This window comes from Schistocerca piceifrons, chromosome X, assembly GCF_021461385.2.
Source record: "Schistocerca piceifrons isolate TAMUIC-IGC-003096 chromosome X, iqSchPice1.1, whole genome shotgun sequence".
Taxonomy (NCBI): Eukaryota; Metazoa; Arthropoda; class Insecta; order Orthoptera; family Acrididae; genus Schistocerca; species Schistocerca piceifrons.
The window spans coordinates 295,165,326-295,177,364 of record NC_060149.1 but is presented as its reverse complement, the minus strand read 5'-3'; the positions used below and the strand labels follow the sequence as shown (position 1 = coordinate 295,177,364).

Below are 12,039 nucleotides of genomic sequence, written 5' to 3'. Positions count from 1 at the left end.
TGGACAGCAATGTATACTCTACAGTGTGCTACCACATTGGCCACAATGTTGGTAAGGAGTTCTTGTGGTACTTGGTTCCATTCCTACACCAGTGAGGTTGACAACTGCTGGATGGTCCTTGATACATGTGGACATATTATAATATGTCTTCCCAATGCATCCCACATGTGTTGAGTAGGAGTTAAGTCAGTGGAGCTGTGTCATAATAATGCACACATGCATTGTCATTGATAAAAATGAGGTTAGACATGCATGGGGAAGGAGTACAGTGTCATAATAATGCTGATCTGTGAGTGTACCATGTTCAAAGAACAGGAGGTCAGTATGAGCATGCAACATTATGTCACACCACACCTAACACATGGACCACCAAAACAATCATGTTTGACAACATTCCTGGGTGCATTACGTGTTCCCACCTTTTGCCATATGAGGGTAGGTCCAGCATTGTCGAACATAATCATTTTGGTTGTGCAGTTATTATGGGAGTGGAAGCATAATGTTGTATGGCTATACTAACCTCCAGGTACCTGAACATGGTACACTCACTGGTCAACATTATTGTGAGTCTGTACTTCTTCACCATGTTTATCTTTTCAGGGATGCATTCGGTCCTGACTTCATTTTTATGGATGACAATGCATAACAGCATTGAACAGCACATGTGGAGGAGCTCTTGGTAGAAGAGGATACTTGATGAATAGACCTGGCCTGCCCATTCCTCCAATTTAAATCCATTTGAGGACATGTGGGATACATTGGTGACACACATTGTGACACATCTACATGCAGCAATGACCACCCAGCAGTAGTCAAACTTGCTGGTGGAGGAATGGAATGCCCTCCCACAAGAACTCCTAATCAACATTGGGGCCAGCATGGGAGCATGCTGCAAAGCATGTACTCATGGTGATCACACACCCTGTTAAGACCCATGTCCCGCCATCTGTAATGTCCAGGGGAACACCATGAATCACAGTGATTTCAGTGTTATTATTGCCTCTGAATGAAAGTGTCTTTTCTCTTTGCCTAATTACAAGTGTCATTTCTCTTTGCCTAATTACACATTTCTTGCAGTTACCGTATGTACTAAACTGTACCAGTTCTTTCTCTGAACTGTCCAGCTTTCAGTGAACTATCTAACTTGATACTGACACAACATGCAAAAATTACTTTCATCCTTAAGCTTTGCACACCAGTGTATAATGAGAAAGTCAAAACACATATCTGTGTTTCATAATAAATTCCAAACAGCTTTTGTGAAGGTGGCACAACTTTGTACCCTGTAAATGATTATAGAAATTCCTGGCTATTATACCGGGTGATCAAAAAGTCAGTATAAATTTGAAAACCGAAAAAAAAAACAACGCAGAATAATGTAGATAGAGAGGTACAAATTGACACACATGCTTGTAATGACATGGGGTTTTATTAGAACCAAGACAATACAAAGTTCAAAAATGCCAGACAGATGGCGCTTCATTTGATCAGAATAGCAATAATTAGCATAACAAAGTAAGACGATGTTCTTTACAGTAAATGCTCAATATTTCCACCATCATTCTTCAACAATAGGTGTAGTCGAGGAATAATGTTGTGAACAGCACTGTAAAGCATGTCCGGAGTTATGGTGAGGCATTGGCGTCAGATGTTGTCTTTCAGCATCCCTAGAGATGTTGGTCGATCACGATACACTTGCGACTTCAGGTAACCCTAAAGCCAATAATCGCACAGACTGAGGTCTGGGGACCTGGGAGGCCAAGCATGGCGAAAGTGGTGGCTGAGCACACGATCATCACCAAACGACGCGCGCAAGAGATCTTTCACACGTCTAGCTTTTTTTGTTCTAATAAAACCCCATGTCATTCCAAGCATGTGAGTCAATTTTTACCTCTCTATCTACTCTATCTACATTATTCTGTGGTTTATTAAGTTTTCAAATTTATACTGACTTTTTGATCACCCGGTATTTTACAAAATTTATTCCTGCTACACTCTGAAAGTAGCTGTAATCAGTTGCTATATTACTATTTTAAATGAACCTATGTAGGACCTATTATCAGAATACATTCTATTGTTGTGCAGTGCTTTGTGTTTAGACAGTTCAGAATATGATGATATGTGAATAGAATCTTCAGTGATATGGCAAAAAAGAAACACTGGGATGTGGGCATCAAATATTGTTTCTTTTCATATTAAAACACACACACATACACACAGTTTTGCATTTTATGTCCATGTGCCAATGTTCTACCATGTCACTGAAGATTGTATTCACACTTTGTGTGTGTGTGTGTGTGTGTGTGTGTGTGTGTGTGTGTGTGTGTGTGTGTGTGTGTGTGTGTATATAAATGACAAGCAATGTGTAAGTTGGCACAAAAAGATGAAATACATATTTTCTAGCAAAGTAATTATAGGTCAGGCACATACCTATGTCATTAAAAAGTACATTCGTACATTGTTAACAGAAGTATTGTTCAAGGAATTACTACATGCAAAAAGACAACTTTTTCTGTTTATTGTTCAGTGCAAATACAGTATGTATATTGTCAAGACACCTACTTTCTAGTATAGTATGAACTGCAGTTAAAACAAAAATCATGTATATTAATACCATCATGCTAACAGCAAACTTAGCAAACAATTTTAGTATATGCACTCAGGCTTTAGTATTTTGTTAAGAAATACCTGTATGGTTAGTTTCTACGCTTAGCATTTCACAATAGAATATCAATGTGTTAGTATGCTATACAGATATAATATAAATTGCTTAAGAGGCACTTCTCCATGTAATAGTTTTTCTACCAGCACTCATCAATCACCTATGAAGTGGCTAAGTGTGGCTATGAAACGAAGTTGATTTTTTCCCATTTTATCTACAGAAAATGTGAAAATACTGATAGCAGTTTTCATCAGTGCCTGAGAGAACATTGTCACAAATGCATGTTAAACATTTTTATCTGCTTGGTCTTAGATCTTTAGCCTCATTATCAAATTCATAAGCCCGAAAAGGCATGAACACAAAATGAAACTGATCTATCCTTTCTCTGCTAAATCATATGGTACAAAAATGGCCTACCATAAAATAAGATGTTACAGAAGATCCCAAACAGACACTATGTTAGTCATATGGTACCATAAAACAGAAAAATGTGAAGTGAGTGTGGAAGCCAGTTACCTTTTGGATTATTTTTAAAAATAGATTTATTGGTAGCGAAGAGAGAAAGAGCAACTTGAAGAATTATAATTTATTTTGTGTGTAAAACATTACACTCCAGAAGTTAAATGTTGCTGCAAAACAGTGCACTTTTTCATGGAAATCAAGTGAAGGGAAGGAGATAAGTTTTACATTTACCTTTACAGTTTCCACTTTCTTAGGCTCAGGCTTCTTTTGTGTTGGTTTCTCTTCCTCTTTTTTCTCAACTTTTTTCTCCTCTTTCTAAAGACAATAATGAATTTGAATTACAGTGCAGAAAGTGGGTAACACTGTTGCAGTAATGATACTGTGCAATAATTTTGGTTTCAAGGTTAAGCAGAGTTGTTAAAGGAGAATCCCTCATACCCAACGAAAACGTTACCTAGGTAATACATTTATTATGTCGAATGGGCGTCACTGTTAAAATAATCTCACTGCAGAAACAGGTAACGAAATTCTGTTTACAGCAACTTTCATTCATTTGTTGCAATATTAAATACGATAGGAGCCTGAAACTTTACCAAAGGGTTACAGTGACGTATATAAAATGCATCATGACAGAACAGCATTCCATTACACCAGAAGGATTATTTAGTATCCAAATGGCATAAGTTCTAAGACATTAGCATGCATGATACTGCCACGCTCTGTTGTTGAAATCTGTCTCACAAAAATATACTTATATTCATGGGAGGTGATTGTTTATCTTTGTAATCTTGATAAGTTTTAAAAGATAAGGTGATATAAAAATACCACAGCCTGTGACAAAGAGTGATGTGCTGAAATGAAATGTCGTGTGACGAGGGCCTCCCGTCTGAGGTTGACAGGAGTATAATTCCAGTTTTGCCATTTGGTGCCTCATAATTTTATCATTATCATTCCAAAACAATACTACTGGCAAACGTTTTCATTAGTTTTTATCATTTGTCATTACAGTCATTCTGTTATGATCAGTATTCAATTTATATTACACATAGTATACATATTGATAACTTTTGCAAATATAATCAATACACATGTGACTTTTTCCTATTAAAATCACCAATATTCACTTCTTTAAGGGTACCAGAATCTTCCTGACTAGTTTAGGTTAATGATATGGAACTGCAAATTCAGTTACGATCCCAATATGATTAAAAACCACAATGTAACAGAATATCCTACAACGGGAGCTGCCAGAATATAGTCCTTGTATATGAAAGTTAATTTGAGGGTCTGCCGGGGGGCCTTATCCCAGATGTGGAGGCGGCCTTGCCTGTGGCTACCAAGTGTGCAGAGTGCAGTCATCTGCATGTTGTGACTCAGGTCGACACCAATGAAGCCTGTCACATGGGTTCTGAGGCAATCCTCAGTTTATACAGGCAGCTGGTGGAGACTGCTGGCCTCAGGTGTCACGTCCAAGCTGAGCTTGCAATTTGCTGAATCATTCCCACAGTTGATCACGGTCCTTTGGTTTGGAGCTGAATGGAGGGTCTCAACCACAAGCTTCGTTGACTCTGTGACAGTCTTGGCTGAAGATTTCTAGGCCTGTGTTATTGTGTGGGGATTTGTAGGGCTCCCTTTGATAGGTTAGGGGTGCACTATCCAAAGGAAGCAGTTACTCAGGTAGCAGATTACTTCTGTAGTGCACATGAGGGTTTTTAGGCTAAACAGTCATTTGATGTGCTCTGATGAACACTTGTCAGTTGATATGCAGCAAGGTAAGTCAAATGGCATTCAGAACAAATACATTTCAACTGTTACAATTTCATCAGTAAACTGTCGAAGTACTCATAATAAAGTACCCAATTTACTCACATCCAGGAAAGTTCTCCACTCAAATTATTCTTGGGACTGAAAACTGACTGAAACCTAATGTGGAAAGCTCTGAGATATTTAGTGAGTGATTGGAACGCATATTGGAGAGACAGGTTAGAGGCCATAGGATGGGGACTGTTCATTGCAGTTGAGAAAAATATTGTCTCTATTGAAGACGAAGTTGAGTGTGACAGCAAAGTTATATGGTTACATATAACAGTTGTAGGTGAAACCACACTAATTGTTGGATGTTTTTACTGGCCACCCAATTGCTGAGTTTAGACTAGAATGTCTATGGATTCATTGTAGTGGATACTGAGAGACAGTCATGCAAAACACTTTTCAACACATTTTTTGAAAATTGTCTTGAGCAGCTAGCTCGGCAGCTGACATGCAATGGAAATATCTTACTCCTTGTAGCTACAAATAAGCCAGGCCTTGTCGACAATGTCAGTATAGAAATGGGGAAATGGGGATTAGCAGTCATGATGTCATCATAACAATTATGATTACGAAAATTAATAAATCAGTTAAGAAGGCTAGGAGAGTGTTTCTCCTAGATAGAGCAAATACACAGTTATTAAGATCTCACTCAGGCAATAAATTGGGATCACTAGTTCCAGTAAGATGGATGTAGAGGAATTATGGGCAAAGTTTATGTAGATTGTAAATCATGGTCTGGAGAGTTATGTGTTTAGTAAGCGGATAAAGGATGGAAAAGACCCACCATGGTTTAATAACGAAATTCAATGGATGCTGTGGAGGCTGTTGCACTCTTAGTTCAAAAGGAAATGCATAAATGGCAAGTGAAGGTTAATATAGATTTGTGTGACTCTGAAAAGATCTAAGCAAGAAGCATACAACAAATACCACCATCACAACTTGGCAAAAAATCTGGCAAAGAACCCAAGAAGATTCTGGTCTTTCGTAAAATTGATAAGCAGATCTAAGGCTTATATTCAGTCCCTTGTCAGCCAATCTGGTGTGGCAGTTGAACACAGCAAAAAAAAAGTGGAAGTTTTGAATTTCATGTTCAAGAAATGGTTCGCACAGGAGAATCATACAAACACAAACATATCATCATTTGACCATAGGACAGACTCCTGTATGGATGACACAGTAAAAAGCATACCTGGTGTAGAAAAACAACTGAAAAATTTGAAAACAAATAAATCAACAGCTCCTAACTTGCATTTATCATGAATCTCTCACCCAGCACAAGGTTCCAAGTGACTCAAAAAAAGTGCAGGTGACCCCAGTATACAACAAAGGTAAAAGAATGGCCCTAATAAATTACAGACCAATATCCCTAACTTCTGCTGTTTGCTGCAGAATCCTTGAACATCTTCTCAGTTTGAATATAATAAACTTTCTGGAGGTTAATAAATGTATGTGCATGAATCAGCATGGTTTTAGAAAGCATCACTTGTGCAAAACTCAGCTTTCTGTTTTCTCATGATATACTGAGAACTATGGATGAGGGGCAACAGGTAGATTCCATATTTCTAGATTTCTGGAAAGCATTTGACATGGTGCCCCATTGCAAGCTGTTAATGAAGAAAGGAGCACATGGAATAAGTTCACAGATATGTGAGTGGTTCAAAGACTTCTCAAATAATAGAACCCAGTAAGTTGTCCTAGATGGCAAGTGTCCATCAGAGACAAGGGTATCGTCAGGAATGCACCAGGGTAGTGTGATAGGACCACTGTTGTTCTCTATATACATAAATGATTTGGCTGACAGAATGGGCAGCAATCAGTGGTTGTTTGCTGATAATGCCATGGTTTATGATAAGGTGTCAAAGTTGAGTGACTGTAGGAAGATACAAGATGACTTAGACAAAATTTACAGTTGGTGTGATAGTGGCAGCTAGCCCTAAATGTGGAAAAATGTAAGTTAATGCAGATGAGTAGGAAGATAAAACCTGTAATGTTCAGATACAGCATTACTTGTGTCCCACTTGACACAGTCAAATCATTTAAATATCTGGGCATAACGATGCAAAGCGATATGAGGTGGAATGAGAATGTGAGAGCTGTGGTAGAGGAAGCGAATGGACAGCTTTGGGTTATTGGGAGAATTTTAGGAAAGAGTGGTTCACCTGTAAAGGAGACTGCATTTAGGATGCTGGTGTGACCTATCCTTGAGTGTAGTTTTCATGCTCAGTAACAAACAAAAGTATTTACAGAAATAGTACAATTTAAAATGTCTTACTCATGAGTACTGCTTGAGTGTTTGGGATTGGTACCAGGTCAGACTGAAAGAAGACATTGAAGCATTTCAGAGGTGGGCTGCTAGATTTGTTACCAGTAGGTTCAAACAACATGTAAATGTTATGGAGATGCTTTGGGACCTCAAATGGGAATCTCTTGAGGGAAGGCAACTTTCTTTTCCAGAAACAATATTGAGAAAATTTAGAGAACCAGCATTTGAAGCTGAGAGCCAAATGATTCTATTGTTGCCAACACACAATTGTGCATAAGGACCACAAAGATAATATACCAGAAATTAGGCCTCATATGGAGGCATACAGAGTCATTTTTCCCTTGTTCTACTTGCAAGTGGAACATGAAAGGAAAGGACAAGTAGTGGTACACAGTATGCGCTGCCACACACAATATGGTTGCTTGTGGAGTAAACAGGTTGTTACAAAGAGGTACGGCCAAGCTTTCAGGAAGCATTCCTCACACACAAAGAAAGAAAATATGTTATGTGGACATGCATCCGGAAACGTTTACTTTCCATGTTAGAGCTCATTTTATTACTTCTCTTCAAATCACATTAATCATGGAATGGAAACACACAGCAACAGAATGTACCAGTGTGACTTCAAACACTTTGTTACAGGAAATGTTCAAAATGTCCTCCGTTAGCGAGGATGCATGCATCCATCCTGCGTCGCATGGAATCCCTGATGCGCTGATGCAGCCCTGGAGAATGGCATATTGTATCACAGCCATCCACTATACGAGCACGAAGAGTCTCTACATTTGGTACCGGGGTTGCGTAGACAAGAGCTCTCAAATGCCCCCATAAATGAAAGTCAAGAGGGGTTGAGGTCAGGAGAGCATGGAGGTCATGGAATTGGTCTGCCTCTACCAATCCATCGGTCACCAAATCTGTTGTTGAGAAGCGTACGAACACTTCGACTGAAATGTGCAGGAGCTCCATCGTGCATGAACCACATGTTGTGTCGTACTTGTAAAGGCACATGTTCTAGCAGCACAGGTAGAGTATACCGTATGAAATCATGATAACGTGCTCCATTGAGTGTAGGTGGAAGAACATGGGACCCAATCAAGACATCACCAACAATGCCTGCCCAAACGTTCACAGAAAATCTGTGTTGATGAGGTGATTGCACAATAGCGTGCGGATTCTCATCAGCCCACACATGTTGATTGTGAAAATTTACAATTTGATTATGTTGGAATGAAGCCTCATCCGTAAAGAGAACATTTGCACTGAAATGAGGATTGACACATTGTTGGATAAACCATTCGCAGAAGTGTACCCGTGGAGGCCAATCAGCTGCTGATAGTGCCTGCACACGCTGTACATGGTACGGAAACAACTGGTTCTCCCATAGCACTCTCCATACAGTGACGTGGTCAACGTTACCTTGTACAGCAGCAACTTCTCTGACGCTGACATTAGGGTTATCGTCAACTGCACGAAGAATTGCCTCGTCCATTGCACGTGTCCTCGTCGTTCTAGGTCTTCCCCAGTTGCGAGTCATAGGCTGGAATGTTCCATGCTCCCTAAGATGCTGATCAATTGCTTCGAACGTCTTCCTATCAGGACACTTTCGTTCTGTCTCGATACAAACGTACCGCGCCACGGCTATTGCCCCGTGCTAATCCATACATCAAATGGACATCTGCTAACTCCGCATTTGTAAACATTGCACTGACTGCAAAACCACGTTTGTGTGAACACTAACCTGTTGATGCTACGTACTGATGTGCTTGATGCTAGTACTGTAGAGCAATGAGTCGCATGTCAACACAAGCACCGAAGTCAGCATTACCTTCCTTCAATTGGGCCAACTGGCGGTGAATTGAGGAAGTACAGTACATACTAACGAAACTAAAATGAGCTCTAACATGGAAATTAAGCGTTTCTGGACACATGTCCACATAACATCTTTTTTTTATTTGTGTGTGAGGAATGTTTCCTGAAAGTTTCGCCGTACCTTTTTGTAACACCCTGTATATGTAGATGTGGAACACCTGTGGGTTCATAAGGACAGACAGTGCATCTAATTCCAGGTCCAGGACTACTTCATCTGGACTGTTTGTCTGCACGAGGTTCATTCCAATACATTTTCTTATGGTCTTCAGTCCAAAGTCCTGTTTGAGGCAATTATGCATACAGGTTTCTTCATATCTGCATAAGTACTACAATCTACATCCACTTAAATCTGTTCACTATTGTCAAGCTGAGGTCTCTCTCTATAGCCCCCCACCCCCTCTCTCACTGCCTTACATACCAAACTAATCATTGACTTTTTTTGTAACACCACATTTCAAAAGTTTCTATTATTTTCTTGTCCATACAAACTTTCTTTCAGAAATAAGAACCGAGCGAGGTGGCACAGTGGTTAGCACACTGGACTCGCATTCGGGAGGACGACGGTTCAATCCCGCGTCCGGCCATCCTCATTTAGGTTTTCCGTGATTTCCCTTGATCACTTGAGGCAAATGCCGGGATGGTTCCTTCGAAAGGGCACGGCTGATTTCCTTCCCCATCCTTCCCTAATCCGAGCTTGTGCTCCGTCTCTAATGACCTCGTTGTTGACGGGACATTAAACACTAATCTCCTCCTCCTCTCCTCAGAAATATGATGCTAAAGAAGTAAATTTGATTTCTGTATGTTTTAATTACTAAAAAGTGAAATATAATATTTTGTATTCAAGACGAGTGCAAACGAGAACAGCAAGCATTCAATTGTTGTGCAGAGAGCTAAAGAAGTTAACTTGATTTCTGTATGTTTTAATTACTAAAAAGTGAAATATAATATTTTGTATTCAAGACGAGTGCAAACGAGAACAGCAAGCATTCAATTGTTGTGCAGAGATCATCACATTTTTGTGTTATCTACACATCCTTCTTCCACATTTTCAATTATTGAACTTTATGCTGCTCCTCAGAATGAAGGAAACTGGAAAAGAGGAAGAGTCTTTAACAGAAAATTTACTTTGTTTCTTGTCTTCTTCTATATAACACTGACATACTGCCAAAAGGTTTTCTTCTTTATCAAAAACAGCCTGTTATTTAGCTCTCTGCATTCATGCTTCACTTCATAAGACAGAAAATCATCACCACAGACTCACTGTCACTGTGTTAAATGCATCTGAATAGTCAAGGGCTTTGAGTGACATCTTACAGTACTGGAATTAAGCATAACCTATGTGATGAAAACATGAGTGAGTTATTTTAAAGTGTTTTTTAACTTATTAATTTTGACCTTAAAACTAATCAAATAATACCACTCCAATTTCAATAAGTGGTAACAGTATAGCAATATTTTTCTGCATCATTGTTATACAAAGAATAAAGGCTCGATCTGGAAGGAAAGATTAGTCACCTTGGATGTTGAGCTGTCAAGTAGCAAAAGTATGACAGGAGGTTATAATGTGTTACAAAGGAATTGGGCACAGATTTTTGACTGAACACTTCTTTTATCTTGTATAGTACACAGTCACATTCAAAACATATGTGAACTCGCATCTTAAAATTGTAACACATTAAATTTCTGAATTGAAATATCATGATAGAAACTAATTACAGTGTTATGGAATTAAAAAGTCTGTTATTCAAACAAATCACTGCAGAGAGAGTCTTCCATAAAATATTTATCTTGAAAGAAGCAATGAAAAATATTTCCAGGCAATCTGTAGAGTTAGTTTTTTGTTATCAGCAGAATATGATGTAAAAGAAAACGAGGAAGTAAAATGCTTATAAATATGAAAAATATTAATGAGGAATGTTTGCAGCATGAATAAAACCAATAATTGATAACGAGAAGTGATAGAAACAGTCAGAAGAATTTTAATGTATGATTAATAATGATTAATTTGTAAGAAACAGTGGCATGATCTGCTGGAAGAAATTTAAGGTGCCATATTAATGAGTATAATATCTTTTCAATCAAGCAATTTGGTAGAGAAATGTCTTCTGTTTAATGAAAAACAAATGAATACAACCAAAATAGCATCCAGGTTTACCTTTCCAGGTTCCACTTTCTTTGCAGGTTCAACCTTCTTTTCTACTGGTTTCTCATCCACTTTTTTCGCAATTTTTTTCTCCTCTTTCTAAAGACAATAACGAATTCAAATTATACTTATGGAAGTGAATTAAGATACACTGATGATAATGTTGGGCAAATACAAATAATATTCTCAGAAATTCAGTTGTGTCTGCAGCAACAATGAGAGCTTCAGTTCTATAAAGACTTCCAAAAATTGTGATGAACAGCATGTACCCTTTGGATCGGGAAGGAATAGACCTTCCAGAAAATGACAATCAAGTTCTGACTGTCCAGAAAAATAATGAAGTTTGGAAGCCTTACTTTATGATTCACTTAAATCAAAATTCCAGTTTATGTATATTATTTTGCATGTGTAGCATGACATATGTCAATATTATGTTTAGATGATTGTATGATGATAATACAGTTCACAGTTACAAACAGTAATGCAAGTATGTTAAAACAGACATAACATTTTAAGCATTCATATTTACATAACAGCCAACATATACTCTACAAAACAGATGCAAGTTAAAAGGAGTTGCTGGTTGTACTTGACATGATCTCAGAACAATAAAATAAAATGAGGGATAATTAGAAATATACAGCTCAGTTTTATTGATTTCTTATGAGATCACATACTGACTGGAAAGCTGTAAGCAAATCTGCATCCTTCCAACTTTATTTTCACATACTGTTCATGTTAGTTTTTGTCTAGCATTCTGAATTACAAAGATCCTATAAATATATAGGTAACACTATCGAGTGTAACACTACTAAGACTTGTGTTTCC

The 12,039-nt window shown here is 38.2% G+C and overlaps 1 protein-coding gene across 20 annotated transcripts in view; it reads right to left on the bottom strand.

Annotated features, from left to right (window-relative positions):
• Positions 1 to 12,039, bottom strand: part of LOC124721411 (twitchin) — a 377,390-nt gene that overhangs the window by 332,484 nt on the left and 32,867 nt on the right. For 8 of the 20 annotated variants that reach the window (XM_047246370.1, XM_047246371.1, XM_047246373.1 and 5 more), the window contains 2 exons: positions 11,224 to 11,310; positions 3,356 to 3,439 (listed from right to left, as the gene is read on the bottom strand). The exons of 6 other annotated variants lie outside the window; for them this stretch is intronic. In XM_047246370.1, coding sequence (XP_047102326.1) covers positions 3,356 to 3,439; positions 11,224 to 11,310 — 171 coding nt within the window. The remainder of the gene's footprint in view (positions 1 to 3,355; positions 3,440 to 11,223; positions 11,311 to 12,039) is intronic. 6 more of the 20 variants (XM_047246372.1, XM_047246375.1, XM_047246366.1 and 3 more) reach the window with 2 other exon arrangements.